At 38.3% G+C, this 22046-nt stretch overlaps 2 protein-coding genes across 3 annotated transcripts in view; both read left to right on the top strand.

Moving 5' to 3' along the window:
- Window positions 1-20406, top strand: part of LOC139138314 (uncharacterized) — a 61029-nt gene extending 40623 nt beyond the window's left edge. Inside the window, exons 16-33 of one of the 2 annotated variants that reach the window (XM_070706638.1) lie at window positions 1718-1834; window positions 2562-2675; window positions 4811-4924; window positions 5363-5482; window positions 8891-11875; window positions 12131-12427; window positions 12994-13281; window positions 13544-13849; window positions 14323-14604; window positions 15232-15519; window positions 16648-16929; window positions 17260-17541; window positions 17735-18016; window positions 18337-18621; window positions 18783-19067; window positions 19218-19502; window positions 19661-19941; window positions 20265-20406. In XM_070706638.1, the coding sequence (XP_070562739.1) occupies window positions 1718-1834; window positions 2562-2675; window positions 4811-4924; window positions 5363-5482; window positions 8891-11875; window positions 12131-12427; window positions 12994-13281; window positions 13544-13849; window positions 14323-14604; window positions 15232-15519; window positions 16648-16929; window positions 17260-17541; window positions 17735-18016; window positions 18337-18621; window positions 18783-19067; window positions 19218-19502; window positions 19661-19926 (6878 nt within the window). In that variant the 3' untranslated portion in view covers window positions 19927-19941; window positions 20265-20406. The remainder of the gene's footprint in view (window positions 1-1717; window positions 1835-2561; window positions 2676-4810; window positions 4925-5362; window positions 5483-8890; window positions 11876-12130; window positions 12428-12993; window positions 13282-13543; window positions 13850-14322; window positions 14605-15231; window positions 15520-16647; window positions 16930-17259; window positions 17542-17734; window positions 18017-18336; window positions 18622-18782; window positions 19068-19217; window positions 19503-19660; window positions 19942-20264) is intronic. The other variant, XM_070706639.1, reaches the window with a different exon arrangement.
- LOC139139490 (uncharacterized) overlaps window positions 19939-22046 on the top strand; it is a 73320-nt gene continuing 71212 nt past the window's right edge. The window contains exons 1-4 of the mRNA XM_070708402.1: window positions 19939-19945; window positions 20265-20549; window positions 21139-21423; window positions 21576-21857. Coding sequence (XP_070564503.1) covers window positions 19939-19945; window positions 20265-20549; window positions 21139-21423; window positions 21576-21857 — 859 coding nt within the window. The remainder of the gene's footprint in view (window positions 19946-20264; window positions 20550-21138; window positions 21424-21575; window positions 21858-22046) is intronic.

The following is a 22046-nucleotide window of genomic DNA, read 5'->3' on the forward strand; positions in this document are numbered from 1 at the left end:
ATAAGAAATTGAGTGATTTAAATTACATCATAATAACACCTGACAGGCGAAAACAAAAACAGCTATGTCACATAATATGCTTAAGCCATATTTGGATAGGGATAATCCTACTAAAACAAAGCCTGTCAGTACAGTCAGTTCTGGCCATTATGAAGATAGTGATACTGAAACTGACTTGAGTGAAAATACTCTAAACTCAAAGCTGGGCTCGGTCAAGCTTCAGAACTCAGAAATCCTGGAGAAGCTGGAGTCTACAAAGTTGGCACACCTCCAGCCAGAACAACAACAACAGCTGAAAGAACCAATCCATGAACATTTGTTCCCAGACATTCCAACAAGGACAAACATCATCTATCACAACGAAGATGTCTGCGACAGTAATTCAATGGAACAACATCGAGACAGACTGAATCCTGCGAAAGCGGAATATCTCCAGGAGGAAGCCAAGTATTGCCGAACAATGACTTTATAGAACTCAATACAAATAACCGGACTTTGCCGTGCATACTTTATGCCAAATTCAGTGCCATTTCAAGTTTTCCAACAACAAATTGCAAGAAGATAGTCATGGGACATCCTGTTTGCTATTTTTCACGCAAATTTAACAAATCCCAGAGAAACTACTCTACAATTGAAAAAGAGTGTTTATTTTTGATATTAGCTTTACAGCATTTGAAGTTTATGTTACTTCTTCAAATCAGCCAATAGTGGTTTATATTGATCACAACCCTCTTGTTTTTCTGCAGAAATTTAAAGGCAAAAATCAGAGATTGCTAAGATGGAGTTTAATGTTACAGGAGTTTAATCTTGACATTAGACATATCAAAGGCAGAGACAATTAATTGCAGACTGTCTCTCTCGTATTTAGAGTTTATTGTTGTTCACTTTCAAGAAATTTTACTTTAGAGTAAAAAAATTTTGAGTACTTAAATCTTTTTCAAGATTACATTTGTAAAAGAAAGATTTTTCTTTGAAAAATTTTCTTTTTTGAAGAGGGGGTGTGTTATGTAGGTCATTTCCCCCACACTCATCATGACCTGAGTTCAATCAGTCTAGAACATTCCCAAGGTCACTGCCCTTGATGACCTCACAACCTTGAATTCAATTAGTCATGTTTGGAATGTTCTGGAAAGTTGATTAGTTGTGTAAGGGAGATAATTTTAGAACAGTAATTAGCATGTCAATAAAAGGTCTAGATTGTTCTTACATGCCTTTATAAAAGGGACGTGCACAGCTTCCAGTCAGACTTTTGGGATCGTGTCTCTTGTGTGTTACTAAACTCCAGCAGTAGTCATTCTCAAGACTTTTCAAGACCTTCACTGTCAACGCTGGATTTATACTGTGGTCTTTGTGCAGCTTCAAGCCTGCAAGCCAAAGGACTGTTCATTCATCCAACTGACTGTTACAACTCTGAGACTGGAGCTTTGCCGTCCCAGCTGAGATAAGTAGTCTGTACACTTTTAAAGCTTGTACTCTGTCCCTAACTTAGCAATTAGTTTGTTTTCGTAATAAATTTGTTTAAACGGAAACTGCTGAGTTCACCCTTTTGTTCGTTTTCTCTGCACGTAACAATTTAGAGAGGGTACAATCTGCGAAAACACTTCGTCATTTTATGCAAACCTGAAATCAACCATCAAGTTTATTAATTGCCTAATATATATTCAGCAACGTCTGCAAAATTTTCGCAAGTTACTATCAATTGTTTATATCCCGTCAGATGCGAGGCCTTGCAACAGCATTCCATGCCAAAATGGTGGTTACTGCTTGAACGAGCCTGACAACACGTACATATGTGCCTGTCCGGCAGAGTGGAGCGGAGATAATTGTGAGATCGGTAAGCTGAAACAATTCACATTCAGACATGTTTCTCGAGGTTAATTTTTTTTCAGTTTCACACAAAATGATTGTGTACGTACAGGATGGCGCTGCTTACTTTCATGCCAATAATAAACAGCACTCATTAGTCTGAGACATGAATTATCTTTAGCATATCACCATAGTTACTCGACTTGTAAGAGTCACATGCTAGAATCGGCCACAATCTTTCGTTCTTTACAATGATTTCGTCCGCAAAGTGGAGCCACATATTTAGCACTTCGTCGGTTAGTTCATATCGAAACGCAAACAAGAAGCACACAATTTCAAACCACTCCACCTTACTGGTACATAGCTAGGAACTTCAAAGTAGCACCACACGTGTTTTTCAATGGCTTTGATGTTAATTGCATGGATATTCATAACACCATACATAAGAGCCCTTTGGGGATTCTGTACGGTCTCTTTCTTTCGGTATCATTTATTTTAGATTAGAAGATGGTTTTATTTTATAATTATGCATACATTATCTTTAACGTTCATGAGGTCATGATTATTTTTCTTAAAAAATGTTTATAAATGAATTCAATATGCAGAGATTAGCAGTCAAAGGATGTACGATTGTTTTGAGAAATCACGTGACAAGTTTATTTCATGCTTTAGATTCATAGCCGTGTGAAGAATTTTTCAAGAATAAAGAACCGACAAATATGTTGTGCATGTTTTTCATATTTCCCGCCTAACAGGCGTACGTGAATGTGTCGATGAGCCATGTCAGAATGGCGGTACATGTATAACTCTCCCAGACCGATCGTACTGCACATGTCGTTCTGGATACTCGGGGTATCACTGCGAAGAAGGTAGACACAACGTCCAAATGAGACGCAATCTTTATTTCGCTCGGCTGCACAAAGCTTCGCTATACTGCATTGAGCTTTAATTAATTCACGCGTTTTCTAAAAAATACACCTTCTTGGTGACTTATTATGCTACGCATTCTCCTTCCACGATGAAACTTTAAGTTTATAATTTCCAAGATGGAACATCTTAAATCACGTTCATCCGAGAAAATGGTCACTCCTAAACACACGTGCCTTTGTGTAGATTGCAGAGCTGACTAACAGTTGCAGTGTTCCTCGTTTATAAGTGATCTTGTCATCGAACACGCTGCTCTTTCTAGTATGACTAATCACATGACAGCAGTATACCGCGGGTTTTACTGGTAGACAAGGATGTGTTCACTTTCTTTGAAACACCTGGCAGCACATCATTTCATGTTTCGAAAACTTGAACATGTTTTATCTGTGTTTTGTTCTCAGCATTTCACTGCAATTAAGGAAGAACGCACCTCGGCGACAGATAGTGGACTCTCAAATTTCTTCAATTCTTTTCAGATCAACCACTTGTGGGGGCTCATTTAAAAGCTCTTGGAGAAAGAAAAACTTTAACCGGCTTAGTATTTTGGAAATCCAAAGTTGGACTTTTCCCCCATAGCGTTAACACAGGAATGGCGGCCATTTTGAAATGCAAATATCGCAAAATGTTGGCTAATTTGTTTCGCTAGTTCCAAACTATGCACGGCGAACCCCGATTTTTATTGTTAATTTGATAATTGAATGGTTGCGAGTCTCATTTAGGAAAGATTGAGCAAAAGTTTAAGTCTTTCACTTTCGAGGCGCATACTACCTTAAAGTGTGGACGTTTATCAATGGCATTGAATTTGGGATCCGGAAAAAGGAAAGTTTACTTAATATCTACTTTAACACAAAAACAGAAATTCGTTGCCTGTGTCACAAATGAATACAAAAAAGAAGTTGATACAGCTTATATTGCGTGCAGTGGGGAAGGGAACGAGTGCATGAAATTATCGGCTAAAATTTCGACATATTTGATCGATGCAGGCAATTATCTTTCCTGTGTATATTCAATTTACAAAACCGACGCACACGAACCCCGTTTCGATTGTAAGAAGTGGATGTTCCTCGGGGAGTTAAATTTTCCTTCTAGCGAGTAAATCAACACTCCATATTGCACTGCTAGATATTCTGTTCTGTAAATATGTAAATTTATTCGCTGGCAGTAAATTGCACTTAAATACCTGTGCTTTTTTTCAACGTTACAATGCAATGAATCTCATTTTACGTTCGGGCGGTGTCAAATGATGAAATGATAATCATATTTAATGGCGATGAAACTTCTTCCCAGGTAAAAGACTTCACATGGGCTGCGCATCGTTCCATTCCATTGACTTGCATGTGAAAATGCAAGAAAATGTTATTTTGATAGCGTTATTTTACTTGAAATTTTCACAAAAGACGATGCGACAATTTATTTTGAAAAGTGTACTTTAAACATGGCGGCATTAAACTACATATAAAGATAAAAAGTTCTTTCTTTGCAAAACAAAATATTAAAATAATGACTCAGCAATTTTCTTATTGATTTTGATAAAGTCATTACATCAAAGGATACGCTGAATGAATTCTATTTAGATCTTTCTCAGAAAGTAAGATGGGAACACAACAGTTTCTCCTCATATTTCTTACCTGCTCACAGCTTTCTACAGCATGCACGAATTATAAAGACTGCCATCTGCAACACGTGCATTTACAACGAAAATGACAATGTCATCTACCTCTATGCACAACACATAGATATACTGTGTAAATGGAAAACATTAGCGCTTATAGAGTCTTGCACCGAATGTATAACACTTAGTGCTTTTATTGAGCATAAATATTTTAAATTTACCATTAGTAAATTCTCCATGAAGAAATGTAATGGCCTCGCCACGCGATGTCACTTCGCAGTCAATCTCACTGAAATATGACGTTTCTTAATATGTAATACATAATCGAATCCTTGGCCACGGACGGATGACAGTGTACGATAATCCACCATGCTCCGAGTACACCGTCACGTATAAACTTTTATGAACTTACTTAAAGTTAATGCTCATTTTTCTAAAGACAACATTTCTCTTTCTGTCTACCAGCAAGCACGAATTGCCTCAGTCAGCCATGTATGAATGGAGGTACATGCGGTGAAAGCCCTGATGGATACTTCTGTGTGTGTCCATTGCCCTACACTGGAAATATATGCAACCAACGTGAGTACCTCAGTTTCTGAAATTGTATGTAAAAAAACAATGCTGTCATCGCCAAACCATATTTTTATTCTATTACAGCTTTGTCAATACCGGTAAATTTTGTGACGTCATCCCTCCCAAATTATTAGCGATAATGTATCCAATTATCAAAAAATTGTGGCCCCATATGTTTCTACATCTGCAACTTCCCTGACATTGCCAAAATTATAAAATAACAGCAATAATGTATCCCCTCCCTGCCCATAATGGACTCAAGCAAACTTTGCACTCCACGATGTACTCTGTTTCACCTCGTACATTATGTTGTGAAAAGTTTGCTGTCGTCCATTATGGTCCGGCAAGGGGTACATTTTTCCGTAAATATAACAGTACTTAACAGTAATTCTTTTTACACAACATGTTTTTGGCCAATATCAAATATTTCTGTTTTTTCGACAGTGTTTGACGCTTGCTCCGTGGCCCCCTGTTTGAATGGCGGTACCTGTAACAATTTTATGACGTACAGTACGTGCTCCTGCCCGCCATTATGGACTGGTGTTATTTGCCAAACTTATCTAGGTAAGATGAATATCCACTCGGCATTATCAATTCTTTTATCTTAAACTTATGTCGTGACGTACCTGTGTAAACGTTTTGATTTGCATATATTATACCGGTAATTTGATCATGGAAACTGACATAAAATTGAAAGCTAGGAATCCTTGATTAAAATGCTGACTCGGAGGCTGTTCATAACAGTACAAAGAAGAGAATTACATGGTAAAGGGAGGGGTAAGCTATAAAAGGAAACCGACAGAAGAAAGGTCGTTCGTGATTGCACGACGTTAATGGAAGGACGTGATAATGGAAGAAAAGAAGTCTACAAGAAGCAAGATCCTCCACTGATTTTCGATGTTAATGCTGCAGAGGATGAGAACAAGTGTAGAAGCGAATGACTTCGCTGCAGTTCTTAGCATCTCATATTTGTATTTGTGTATATCCGTCTACTCCCTGTGCCGTCCTGTGACCACCCTGACGGGTTTTACCGAATGGAAGATGCAACATAACCCATCGTGTTCTCCATACTTCCATTGACATGCGATGTTCATGCGGACTAGCATTTCATGGTCAACTTAAACTGATGATTCGCTCTTAAATTCGTAGAAGATTCGCGTCGAGAAAACAAATTTTCGACTGGACTCACTCGTTTTTTGCTGTGTCCGGAGAACTAGTTACGTCCCCGTTGGTGAGTTTGGCGATCTGCTTATTTTCAAATCTCTGCTGCTGTTGCCTTTTCTCCTGCATTTTAGCTATTTAAGTTTATTGCTATTCTTTTCGCTCTGTTATATCAACCATCCATTTTATTCTTCTGTTGTGCCATGCCACTGCTCCTTTTGTCTTCTGCTCTCTTTGTTAATTTGCATTTGCACGCACCAGTATTTCAGCATGTCTGATTGCAATAGCTTCCAAAAGCTTTACAAAACGCATATTATATTCTCCTTTGCATCCAATCTCTTCGCTCTGCTCCTTTCTTGGTCTCTCCATCTCCGCTTCCAAGAAACAGTCATGCATCATACCGACAGAACAACAAAGTGTATGGTGATCGGAAACACACCACTCAACTCGGAACTGATATACTCAGCACGCTCAACGACAATCACGGAGACGTCATATTCTTACGGTAGAGATTGACATGGCACAGGAACTACTGTGATCGCTTGATGGATCAATAACACAGAGAATCACACATTGTCATTTAAATAACTAACAAACGATCATTGTTATGTGTTGGGGTCTACGATAGCATGTGGAAAAGTTATAAAGAGGGCAATTTTAAATTTAACAGGTATAGTACATAATAGCCCACTTTGAGGGACAAGGTCACTATTTTTTGCATTTAATATGTAAACTAAGAAATGGGAAATACATTCGTAAACTAATCACATACTGAAATAATATAGATGCGTCATATGCAGGGCTCGAAATTAACCTTTTCCCTGGTAGTGCCATTGGGCTACCATTTTCTGAAGTTGGTAGCCCAGTGACAAGGTCTGGTAGCCCATGCATGAATGAAGAGTTTTTTTGTAAAGGATATTTTTATTTTTATCTATATCTAGACAATGAACGATTCAGTTTGCATGATTCTATCCAGGAAGTGAATTTTCTAGCCATTTGACATCAATAGCTGCAGATCATAACCTTAGGAGAACGGTGACGCCTCAAAGTTTTTAAGACCTATTCACACATACGCAGAGCCTATATGCAAATTTTGATGTTCGCCATGACAAAGAATTTTCACTCAGCACGTGTAAACATAACATGGCTAAAATTGAATTGGCTATGAATTTCAGGATGACAACTTGGTACAGTCATGTTCCTAATACTTTCGTGGCAATTTTGACTATATTTCTCCACCATAGTACACTATCATGGGATGATCTCGTACACTTCGGAAAGCGTAATTTGTGGATGGCCCGACTACTTTTTCTTTGCAGTTTGAATAATTTTGTGTTTAATTGTGATTTAGACATTGTGATTAAATAACTATGAAAATGAATTTCCATTGGTTATCATTTCCCGAGCCTGTTATCTAGGTACATCAGTTCAGATAATGATATTTTATTGGAAAGTTTGTCGCAACAAATTCGACTGCGCTGTCGCCTTTTAATTTGCATAATAAAGTCATAGTCTGGTCTTTCTGTGTCCAGCTGGGTTGACTGTATGAGCGTGGTCATCTCACAGCGATCGACATCATGTCGCCAAGTGAGTAATTTTTATCCCGGGCGTTGGTAGTCCGTGTGGGCTACGATTTTATGGGTTTTGGTAGCCCCCAAGGAAAAGTTTGTAGTCTGTGGACGCGGGACTACCGCTAATTTCGAGCCCTGATATGGTAAAATTATGATATGTCATATGTCTTAATGGTCATGACCATTAATTCATTTTCGCGATGGTTTCATGTATAGTGTCTAAAATCGGGGTCGAATATATGCATGGTCACCCATTCATTATCTTTCAACATGTCAAACAATATAAGTAGTATCTCGTATCAAACAAAATTCTTGAAAAATGGCTGACTTTGTCCCTTTAAGGTACAATGCGTTTTAAAAATAATTATCTGAACTCTTAAATTGTTACAATACTTTTCTGTACTGCCGCTTGTTTTGGCTTATGTTTAAGCTCTTGAAGTAAATAAAGTTTCGAATCCATTGTCTCGAAATCGAAATAGAAATCGAAAGTTTCAAGTGTCAAGTGTAAATGTAAGGTAATTTGCTTCTCTCGAACAAACATTTGCACAATGAAACTCCTATCAGATGATATTCTTAATCATGAAAGAGACCGATGAAAATTTTTTTGAGGAGTTTGAGTAATAGTTGAGGTGTTTCAGTTTCGAGGCGCGGATTGCCTTAAAAGGAGTGGACGGTATTTCTTGTCGGTCGTCCTATGGACATTTGTCAAGAGGATAAAATTGATGAGTCAAAAACATTGCGTTTATCCCTATAATTATGTTCGATCAAGGGATTTTGTGTCGCAATTCACAATAGGTTACACAACGTGTTATGATTCAAGAGGAAAGATACGAGGTGATATTCATTTATGGTTTGTAACTGATATAGAAGTATTAAAATTGGAAAGAACAGCATCATAAAATCTTGCTTTTGTGCAGTTGTCACCTAATCAATAATCATTTTAAATGACCTTACATAAACTACACACTATTCCAACAGCTCACACTATCCTAACAACAACAAATTAATAGCATATATATATATATATATATATATATATATATATATATATATATATATATATATATAAACTTACATATGCATTTATCTATGTATACCCATATATCCGAAGATTAGTATATATCTACCTACATATACAGATAACCATGTATGCATGATTATAAATATATATCATGTGTACACGCTTTTCAAATCTAAAGATATTTGATTAAATATTTACCATATTGGTTTATCCAAACAGGTCATTTGAGTACACCAGAACAACAAACACCAACCAAAACTCCAACCCGTGCAATTACACCTGTGGTTACAACAAAACTGACAACAGAAAGAAAGACTACAGAAGAAGCTCCTACCGCTGGTATAACAAAACAACTAACAACTGATGGACCAATAGCTCCTACGGAAGAGAGAACAACATCGCGATCAACTACCCCTATTAAAACGAGTAAATACCAAACAACGGCGATCCCCGTCCCATCGGAGACGGCAGACATGAGAACAGTCATGGCCTCTGCATCAGTCTCCCTTACCACTGAAGAACAATTACATACAACACCAGCGCAGCCATTAACGACGTCAGCGAAACGGACTTCAACCAATCAGTCCACGCAAAGAATATCCACTCTAAATACACAGACCAAGCCTGTGACCACTCGCATGACAACAAGTTCAGCCATGTCAACACAACAACCCTCATCACGACAGCAGACAGAGACCTTAAAACCAACAACTCAGATGATTACGACAAAGGAGCCTACCACGATTGATGAAACGACAAAGATACCTCTTACAACACCTATAGCGACGCCAGCGTCAAGAACAACACCCAGCAGTTCTTCATCTAAACCTGGCACATCCTTTCCATCAACGACTGTAAAGCCTGCAATAACGATGCAACCAACGACGAAAGAACCAACGACAATAGCCACCACGCAAAAAGCTGACACAACACTGGAAACAGAGGCTCCACAACGTTCATCTGTTCCGGTCCCTGAGGAAGCAACAACACAAACAGCCAGAGCTTCATTGATACCTGGCTCAACTTTAGCTTCATCACAACAATCAACTGCTGTGAGACATGTTACAACAATGATGCAACCAACCACAAAAGAACCACTTATTTTGGCCAGTACACAAATAATGTATACAACAGTAGAAACGGGTGATATTGCTACTCATAGTACAGTTTTCTCCATTCCTCAAACCTCTCCACTGCCATCTGATAAAAGCACAGAAAGAAGCAGTACTACTCTTAAACCGGCCACATCTGTGTCATCTCCTAAACTATCTACAGTATTAGGAGATGTTACAACATTGATGCAAACAACGACAAAAGAAACCAGATCAACTGTGACATCACAAAAATCCTATACAGCAATTAAACCAGAAACTCAATCCACTGCACCTTTTTCTACACCAAGTGATGTAACAACAGAGAGGGACCAAACTACACATAAACTAGGTTCAACATCACAAAAATCCTATACAGCAATTGAAACAGAAACTCAATCCACTGCACCTTTTTCTACACCAAGTGATGTAACAACAGATGGGGACCAAACTACCCATAAACTAGATTCATCATCACCATCGTCACCAAAATCAACAATTGGCAAACCTGTAATGACAGAAACGCAAGCAAGTAAAGAAAAAACAACTATATTACAGACCCCTACAACTGTTGACAGAGACACTCGAGCTGCTACAACTTTTGCCATGCCAGAAACCTCTTCAATGCCAACTGTGGCAGCGACAGAAGTTTCCAGAAGTACTTCAAAACCAGATACCTCTTTACCACCATATTTACAGACAACAGATGTTAGACCTGTCACAACAATGATGAAGCAGTCTACAGAGGGACACTCTACAATAGCAACCACACAAACATCTGGTACAAAGTTAGCAACTGGCACTCAATCTGGTACAACAACATCAGAGCCTGAAACTTCTTCCATGCCAACTGGTACACCCATGGAAGATGTCAGTACCACCACTATATCAAGCACGGCCTCACCATCGCCACCATCACCACCATCTACTATTGCAAGAACTTCACCAATATTGCAACCAACAACGATAGGACAAACGACTCTCCTATCACACAGGCCCTTTACAACAGGGGTACAAGAGACCAAGCCAATCGAATCATTTTCGACACCAGTCGACGAAATGACAGAAGAAGCCAGTAGTTATAGTGAACCAAGCACATCTTTCCCATCACCAGCACAGTCAACAGCTGTGCGACCACTCACAACGACGATAGAACTGACATCTGATAGTGGAGCTACATCAACAACGTACACAAAGTTACAGACACGCACTGAAGCTGGTACAACTACTGCAATGCCAGAAACCTCCCAAATTCCGATTGATAGTACGACAGAAGGTACAGGCACTACTCCTAGACCAGGTACTATTTTCCCAACGCCACCACCACCTCCTTCTTCACCACCGCCCCCACCATCCACTATTGCAAGGACCATGCCAACATTGTATCCAACAACCAAGGGACCAACAACGATGGTAACACCGAGAACCTTCACAACAAGTGTACAAGAAACTCAACCCATTACATCTTTTTCCACATTCGATAAAACAACAGAAGGAATGAGTAGTCATAGTAGATCAGACACCTCTGCACCACCATCAACACAACCAAAATCATCGTTTTTGACGCCAGACACAACAATGATACAACAAACCACAAAAGAATCATCTCCAATGACGACTACACCACAAACCTATACAGACGTTTATGCAAGAAAAACTTTCACCATGTCTAGAACGTCCACAACATCCTTAACGTCGTCAGCGACAACCCAATCAGAATCATCAGCGATTGTAAGAAATGTTACTTCAGTGGAGCCAAAGGGAACAGTCAAAATTACACAAACAGCAGGTACTGTAACTCAGACCATATCAGAAGAATCTACACAAAGTGTTACTACTCAAACGTCACAGCCGACTACCTCTCCGGAGAAAACAATGGTCGATACCATCACCACAGATGACGGTATTTCAATTGGTTCAACTTCATCATCATCTGACTTGTTTACCGAGACGATGTTTACTACAAACCCATCAGTATCTGAATTTCTTACACGTGCAACCAGTATCGGCACTTCTTCATCCACGATTCCACAGACAGACGTAGCAAAAAATATCACAGATGGGACAGATTACAGCAGTCCAGTATCAACAGTCACGATGCAAACTCCAACAGGTACATACTATTATTTTAATTTGTTGTGGTAATGGTAATGCTTTCGATATCATAGAAGTGTCAACTGTCTGACATAGATTGTGACCTAAACTGAAGTTCATAGCTTCCCTGCAACGAAGCTCAATGTTGGACAAAGCTACAAAAAATGGCAGAGGTTGCACTTTATCCTTTTATCCTTATCTTACATACTCTTTTTAGTTTGATACATTTTCGCTGATTGGTTTGACCACTTGTTTCCTGGTGTCTTTTCTACAGTGAATACTACCTTTGATGCAACAGAGATCACGGCAACAACATCTTTAGTGGTGTGGTCCATCGGCACAGACTACAACCCTACAAAATATGTGTCTGTTGCCTACTTTCAAAATCAAGGTTCTGCAGGAGGCTTTGACACTGAACAATGGTTCACAACAATTAAAGTCCCACGAGAACCTAGTAGACTCAGGCTAACCGGTCTACAGCCAAACACTGAATACAGATACAGACTGCAGCTAGAAGATGACAATTTCAATGCCGTGGGAACCACTGACACAAAGTATTTCACAACAAAACGTAAGCGGTCAAACTATTTCCGTTTTGCCATTTTATTTAACCATGCACACTATTGACTTGTTTTGTGTCACTATGAAAGCACAGTAATGTGCAACATGTTGTACACTGTAGTATGTTTATAACCACCTCGACTTTTCGCACGCAGCAGTTGAATTCCATAAGAAGACGTATGTATGTATGTATGTATGTATGTATGTATGTATGTATGTATGTATGTATGTATGTATGTATGTATGCATGCATGCATGTATGTATGTATGTATGCATCTATCAGTCTATCTATCTATTTATCTATCTATTTATCTATCTATTTATTTATCTATGTATCTATGTATGCATCCATGTAATATATATATATAGATATATATACGGATGTATGGATACATTTACGTATGTAGGTATGTTGTATGTACGTATGATATTTTCATCAAAATAATGTTATTTGTAGAAATTCTGAACTAAAGGAACTGTGACACAAAGAACTACTAAGCTCTTGACTTCGATTTCATCGAACTCTGTCATGTTGTGATATCTTTTACAGTAGATCAATTTTAATATCTTTGCAGTTGTTCCTCTACCGGTGAATGTCATCGTTACGAACATCGATGATACCTCTGCTACAATAACTTGGATCTTTCTTGACGACACTGCTCTTATTGAAACATTTGTGTTTCGGATGCAAGAAGCTGATTCAGATGATTGGTTCGCTGTAAATATACCAGGGGACATGTCACCAATTATAGAGCTGACGGATCTTAGTCCAGCTACAAAGTACCAACTTGAATTTGTAGTTACTGCTGCTGATGGCGGAGCTACAGAGAGCACTCCTATATATGAATTCACAACACTGAAAGGTATTGTCCTCAATTGTCTCTCGTACGTTGACTGAACTTCGTCCCGGTACAGTGAATAATTGACGATGATTATTTTTCTTGAACTCTGTGTCTGTCGGAAACGTAATCATGCATCAGCACTAACAATTCATTATTTTGTGATTAATTAATTAATTAATTAATTTGTCAAGCTACTGATTGTTTGTTTGTTTGTTTTTTGACATCTCTTACATCGATTGATTTTGAGTGATAGCCTTCTTGTTACTATTTTCCAACTACACAGAGATTTTAATTCCCGACCATTTGCAAGTGGTAAACATCAAAACTCGGGAGGCTACGTTGACGTGGATGTTGAATGAAAATTCCACCACAGATGGGTCAATAGTCCAAGTCAAACTCGCAGACATACCAAGTAGCAGATATGTTGACAGTTCTGTGTGGCAAAATATATCATTTATTGAACCTCATGAAAGGTCTTACACACTGACTGAACTTAGTCCTGGAACAGAGTATAATGTACGTCTACTATCGAGCAGTGAGAACGGTACACAATTCAAAGCAACAGATGTTGTTACCTTCGAAACGCAAGGTAGGTGGTTACAATGCAACTATAAACAAATCAACGATTTTTGCATGCATCTTATTTTTTCATGAAGATCTCCCATTCATATCAGTAATATAGTGTGAAGAGAATCACTGTAGCAGTTCTCTGGATATGTCTTGATCGCTACCGAATTTGGTGAAAGTGAATGTGATCCTAGGCCCGTAGTCGTACAAACACAACTGCAAGATGCACATCAAAGCCAATGTGGACATAAGCTTAACTATCAGAATTATCGTACAATGAGTATGTCAAGTACTCAATCAACCTTAAAAATAGTGCAACGAAATTATAAGCAGGTAAGGATGTTTTACCAAAATCCACACTTGGTGTTTGTGTACTATGAATTGTTTATATACACTTATGTACACTGCGGTACTACATTAAAGCATAATGTCTACCAATGGCTAACTCTGTCATTCTGTAATTGATGTTAATCTGTGTACTTTACATATCGACAGCTGTACCTCTGCCCACAAATGTGATTATTAGTGATGTGACGAGCGACTCAGCAAGAATTGCTTGGATAATTGAAGATGAGCAATTGATCGGCCAAATTACCTTACGATATAAAAGGAAAGATGAAGATAGCTTTAACGATGCACCAGTTGTACCTCTTGGTAACACAACCACATTAACAGGACTTCAACCCGGCAATGAATACACGTTCAACCTAGAATTCGTGAGCAATGATGGCCAACAACACCGAACTACACAGAACTATACTTTTGTAACATCGCCAAGTAAGTAGAAATTACGAAGCTTTTGTTTTCAAATACGCAATTACACGTACATTACTTGAATGCGTCGTTTCGACTATACATCAAGACTTGTGTCCTTCATTCGAGTTACTGTCTTCAGGTAACAGAGAGGGGGCATTTCCCCAAACTACTCTTCAAATAACCATTTGTCAAGGTGTTGACTAACGAACATGTTTGTATGTACTTGCATCTGTTAAATTTACAATATTCAACCCATTTACGTACACCTCATTCTATTTCCTTAATGGAACAGACCCAGTACCGTCTGAGACTACAAAAATTCGCTTAGTCGGTAGTTTGCATAACGACAAATCTTCTGATTTTCTTACTATAAGTAACGGGATCTCCTTGACGAAGAATTATTGCTTGTTTGTACAATATCAAGTTGTGTGATATTTTACATGCATTGTACCTTTTTCGTCATAAATTCGAACAATAGATTATGTGATAATATCAAGTTCCTTTATCTTTATTCTGGTCTTTTTCTGCAACCACTAAGAAAGTACAACAATTCATTCCGTAAATATCTCTCTGACCTAGAGACTTTGTTTTTTATTTAAGTTCCTGTCTTGTTTATCGTTCATTTTACTTTTGTTTTCCACACAACAGGGGTAATTCCATTGCCGATCAACGTGACCATCACTGACATAACAAAGAATTCTGCCAAAGTGTCTTGGACCTATCCACAGGACACCACCAATATTGGAAATATTTCAGTACAGTACAAATCAGGCGATGCAAACGAATGGCACACAATGAAAACATCTTTTCCTACTCAATCTGTCACACTGACTTCGTTGGAATCTAACATGGAGTACTCCGTATATCTCGTTGTTGAAAGTGTTGACGGGCAAGATAGTAGTGCCACGGAAATTGTTGCATTCAACTCTACACCAGGTTTGACAAAATACTCACGAAATTTCCAACAATATGTCTGTAACTCTCTTTTGTGTACGCATCGTTGGCTTTGCTTATGCTTACATATACATTCTCTATCTGCACACGCTTCTGTGACTATGTTAATAATCTGTTGATTTCATCGAAGTTTTGCCAATGTCATGTCCAATTTATCGATTGTAGAAAATCTAATTCTTTGCCAATAAAAAAGTAACGAGTGCTTACTATCTTTGCTTTTTTATTTGAGAATATGCATCATGGTTCTTTTTAGCATGATTCCTTTTCACAGCGATTGTGATCACAATCTCGCATCTTGCATCTTGCATGAAATGACGCTAAGAACAGCTGCTTCAGTGGTCAGTGCATAAGCCTATGCCCGATTCACTGGCGTAACAAAATGCATATTATTCTGTGGGCATCGTAACTTTTTTCTTTTAGTTTCCACGCTTTGTTTACTGTGCCATTTTATTATAGCCATTCAAAATGTATATCGTTGTTCTATACCGTCAATTCGGGTTCACACACGCCTTTCAATTTTATTTCCAACCTGTATCTGTCCTAAAAGTTTGCTTAATGCAATGCATGGCTGATTTTTGCCTTATACTTTTGAATGATAGTTACTGTTTCTATAATATTTCTGTATTCAGTGCGTGAAGTGAATAGTTTGTGAAGTGCAATGGCTTCATTGTAGCTTAACATATCAGAATTCATCACTTGCGGGAATATTAACGACTTTTAGATCGAAGATGACTCCCTGTTGGTCGATTGTATAGTTGTGCGTGGACACATGGATAAAGAGATTTTGCAAAGAGTGTCAAAATTAATTTACAATCAACATTTCTGTAGCTCAACACCTGCCTGAATGTCTTATTATAAAACCCCAGCAGAGAATGGTTGGCCAACTCTGTGAATCAGGCCATTAAATTGTCCAATCATGATAGCGTATACTGTCACTATTGAAGCTTGTCTATTGAAAATATCATATAATTATTCATTCAAATATAAATGATTTTGAATCACGAGTGATAACGATCTTCGTCGTTTTCTCTTCCTCTTTTAATCGATACGAGTGTAGTATTTTATGATAAAGACGAAAGAATTAATGCTTGGCATGATACTCTTTTTAAGGTGTTCCATTGCCGAGGTCAGTAACAGTCACCGACATAACTTCGAGTACAGCTACGGTGTCATGGCTGCTTCCACTGTACGTTATCGTAGGACACATTTCTGTTAACTACCAGATTAGAGGACAGGAGACATGGCTTAATGTCAGTGTCACGCCTCCGACTGATTCCGTGGTTTTGGAAGACTTGAGTCCCGATGAAACTTACATGCTCTACTTAGTTGTAGTCAGTACTAGTGGCGAAGACTCGAGAGTGACTCAACCCATCTCCTTCAAAACAACATCAGGTAACTTAGCTCAGATTTTGTCAAAGTACAATTTTAACTTTCCTTTATTTCAAGGGTATCTTTATTTGCTTGGTCTGCTTTACTGTGTACCTTGTGCTGAAGTTGGAAAAAATAAAAATGCACACGTCTCCTTCACAACATTTGGAGATAACATACTGCATTGAAATACTATTCTGACAGATACTAATTTGAGATATATTGAGCCGCGCAAGAAGGAAAGCAAAATATTTTCCCTGTATTGGCTACTTGACTTTCAGTAGCCGTTAATTTGCAGAGATTTGCTAAATATATTGGTGACATTAACAAACAGATCTTCTTTGTTGTGCATAGCATTACCGACTCCGAGCGATGTGATGGTAGACGATGTCACGGAAAATAGTGCCAGGATATCGTGGACACTCCCCGACAATATCGATCAAATTGGGCAAGTGGTCTTCCAGTATCGAAAAGCAGATGGACAGTGGCAAAACGTGTCCCTCACACCCGACACAAACACATTTGTACTATCAGGGTTGGATCCCGCAAGTACCTATACATTCCGCTTTGATATCAGAAGTAAGGATGGAAATGAAAGGACGCTGACACCCGAATACACGTTTACCACCAGAGCAGGTAAACGTAATATTTGAAGTTAACTTTTATCAAAATATACATGGTTTTGAACTGAGGAACATAAAATCAATGTATGTGTATATTCTTTTTTGAAATTTTGTGAAACTATGTAAAAGTATTTCTTCTTTCACTTTTGATACGTATCGGATGATGACATGTGAATATCGTGTCTTATCTTCTATCATATTGACAGAGCTTCTGTTACCTGAAGACATCACTATTGTGAACAAAACAACAAACCAGGCTACAGTAACTTGGACACTGCCACTTGGATCATCTGTGCACAGTTCAATTGTCGAGTATCGGCAAACAGGAATGGAAAGTTGGACTGCATCTGGAGAGCTTGATAACTCTACCACTGCATTTACCATGGTTGGACTGTCTGCCAACACAGAGTATAGTGTCAGACTTGTGTCGAAGAACAGTGATGGATCAAGGGTTGAAACCACTGACGAAATAGTCTTTGTAACTCATGGTGAGTATGATATTTGTCAAACACACCTTAATAAACCAATAGACTTTGCAGGATAGTTCTGGACATGATAGAGAAATGTAGGAATATTGAAAAATAATCACAATCATATCTATCCATAATCCAATAACACTAGTTCAAAATAATTCGTAATACATTCTTGTCAATTGTTATAAACATAGACACAAAACAGCGCAGAACAGACAGGAAATCACCTGTACACACACACAAAAGGAAAATTCGTGAAAGAAAGATATATGGGGACCATTGCAACGACCAAGAAATCATTCATTAAGAACACAATTCTATTCCCCTTTGAACAGCTATTCCACTTCCGACTGACATAACAGTCAGTAACATCACGGACGATGGCGCAGAGTTCTCATGGACAATACCAGAAGACGAAGATCTCGTGGGTTCTATAGTATTACAATACAGAACCGATGAAAATGGTACATGGCAAAACATAACAGTTACACCACCTGATAATTCAGTAGAGTTGACTGACCTTGAACCTAACACCAACTATGAAGTCCGCCTTGTTGTCAAAACTCAAGATGGGAATCACACCAGAATTTCTCCAGTGACATCGTTTACCACACGAACAAGTAAGTTTGCTTCTGTTAATTATTTCATGGCAAGACTTTTGTTTTCACAAGCACATATTAACTTACATAGCAAACAACATGTGCAGTTTCATTTTTCAATCCAAGACAAATATATACATTGTCTTTTTAATTGCTGTATTTTTCTATATGTTCATATGTAGCTCTTTCATTGCCATATGACGTCAAAGTCCAAAACATCACAACCAACAAGGCTACAGTGACATGGACAATGGATCCTGATTCTACTATACCAAAATTCGTATTGCAATATAAATCAGAAGCTGGTGACGAGCCTTGGATTAATGTGACTTTGGCCTCGATCGCTGTCACTGACGTTACCCTCAATGACCTATCGGCGAATACTGAGTATTCAGTAAGATTTCTTGGTACAAGTGACAATGGATCGTTTTCAGAATCTACACACCCGATAATGTTTAGCACAAAAGGTGAGAATGATTATTTTGATGTTGAATTTTCAATATTAAACCATAGGTTTATTTTATTGGCAAATCTTTCATTCCATACATCGACTTAATATCCCTTAGTATTGAGTGAAAGCTATTCCGTAACATTTAAATCTGCTTATTTCCTTACAGCTGTACCTTTGCCTGTCGATGTAAAATTTAGCAATGTTACAGAAGATAGCGTCAGAGTTACCTGGACCATTCCTGAGGATGAAGACTTGATCGGCAATATTATTGTTCAGTACAAGATGGACAGTGATAATGAGTGGGAAAATGTAACGGTTGTACCACCGATAAACACAGCACAAATTTCTGATTTAGAGCCAAACTCCGATTACAATATCCGTCTGATAATTGTTGCACAGAATGGACAAGACTTCAGAATTACACCTACATCCTCTGTAAAAACGTTGGCAGGTAAGATTATCGATGACGACTTTTCGCACCGTGTGTTTTATTGCACTTGCCGTTTCCTGGACAGTTATACACTCTGTATTGTCTATCTGATCAATACCATAGCATCTGCATATGTAATGTAACATATTTACATAACATTCTTTGTCTTATATCTACAGAGTTTCTGTTACCAGATGACATCACTATTGTGAACAAAACAACAAACCAGGCTACAGTAACTTGGACACTGCCTCTTGGATCATCTGTGCACAGTTCAATTGTCGAGTATCGACAAACAGGAATGGAAAGTTGGACTACCTCTGGAGAGCTGGTAACTCTACCACTGCATTTACCATGGTTGGACTGTCTGCCAACACAGAGTATAGTGTCAGACTTGTGTCTAGGAACAGTGATGGATCACGGGTTGAAACCACTGATGAAATAGTCTTTGTAACTTATGGTGAGTATGGTATTTGTCAAACACACCTTAATAAAACCAATCACCGTTGCAGGATAGTTCTGGACATGATAGAGAAATGTGCCAATTATTGACAAATAATCACAATCATATTTATCCATAATCCAATAACACTAGTTCAAAATAATTCGCAATACATTCTTGTCAATTGTTATAAACATAGACACAAAACAGCGCAGAACAGACAGGAAATCACCTGTACACACACACAAAAGGAAAATTCGTGAAAGAAAGATATATGGGGACCCTTTGCAAAGACCAAGAAATCATTCATTAAGAACACAATTCTATTCCCCTTTGAACAGCTATTCCACTTCCGACTGACATAACAGTCAGTAACATCACGGACGATGGCGCAGAGTTCTCATGGACAATACCAGAAGATGAAGATCTCGTGGGTTCTATAGTATTACAATACAGAACCGATGAAAATGGTACATGGCAAAACATAACAGTTACACCACCTGATAATTCAGTGGAGTTGGCTGACCTTGAACCTAACACCAACTATGAAGTCCGTCTTGTTGTCAAAGCTCACGATGGGAATCACACCAGGATTTCTCCAGTGACGTCATTTACCACACGAACAAGTAAGTGTGCTTCTGTTATTTCATTGCAAGATTCTTGTCTTCACAAGCGCATATAACTTATATAGCAAACAACATGTGTAGTTTCATTTTTTCAACCCAAGACAATATATACGTGGTCTTTTTAATGGCTTTTTTTTTCTATATGTTCATATGTAGCTCTTTCATTGCCATATGACGTCAAAGTCCAAAACATCACAACCAACAAGGCTACAGTGACATGGACAATGGATCCTGATTCTACCATACCAAAATTCGTATTGCATATAAATCGGAAGCTGGTGATAAGCCTTGGATTAATGTGACTTGGGCCTCGATCGCTGTCACTGACGTTACCCTCAATGACCTATCGGCGAATACTGAGTATTCAGTAAGATTTCTTGGTACAAGTGACAATGGATCGTTTTCAGAATCTACACACCCGATAATGTTTAGCACAAAGGTGAGAATGATTATTTCGATGTTGAATTTTCAATATTAAACCATAGGTTTATTTTATTGGCAAATCTTTCATTCCATACATCGACTTAATATCCCTTAGTATTGAGTGAAAGCTATTCCGTAACATTTAAATCTGCCAATTTCCTTACAGCTGTACCTTTGCCTGTCGATGTAAAATTTAGCAATGTTACAGAAGACAGCGTCAGAGTTACCTGGACCATTCCTGAGGATGAAGACTTGATCGGCAATATTATTGTTCAGTACAAGATGGACAGTGATAATGAGTGGGAAAATGTAACGGTTGTACCACCGATAAACACAGCACAAATTTCTGATTTAGAGTCAAACTCCGATTACAATATCCGTCTGATAATTGTTGCACAGAATGGACAAGACTTCAGAATTACACCTACATCCTCTGTAAAAACGTTGGCAGGTAAGATTATCGATGACGACTTTTCGCACCGTGTGTTTTTGCCGTTTTCCTGGACAGTTATACACTCTGTATTGTCTATCTGATCAATACCATAGCATCTGCATATGTAATGTAACATATTTAACATAACATTCTTTGTCTTATATCTACAGAGTTTCAGTTACCAGATGACATCACTATTGTGAACAAAACAACAAACCAGGCTACAGTAACTTGGACACTGCCTCTTGGATCATCTGTGCACAGTTCAATTGTCGAGTATCGACAAACAGGAATGGAAAGTTGGACTACCTCTGGAGAGCTTGGTAACTCTACCACTGCATTTACCATGGTTGGACTGTCTGCCAACACAGAGTATAGTGTCAGACTTGTGTCTAGGAACAGTGATGGATCACGGGTTGAAACCACTGATGAAATAGTCTTTGTAACTTATGGTGAGTATGGTATTTGTCAAACACACCTTAATAAAACCAATCACCGTTGCAGGATAGTTCTGGACATGATAGAGAAATGTGCCAATTATTGACAAATAATCACAATCATATTTATCCATAATCCAATAACACTAGTTCAAAATAATTCGCAATACATTCTTGTCAATTGTTATAAAACATACACACAAA

The sequence above is a fragment of the Ptychodera flava genome, chromosome 8 (genome assembly GCF_041260155.1).
Source record: "Ptychodera flava strain L36383 chromosome 8, AS_Pfla_20210202, whole genome shotgun sequence".
NCBI lineage: Eukaryota > Metazoa > Hemichordata > Enteropneusta > Ptychoderidae > Ptychodera > Ptychodera flava.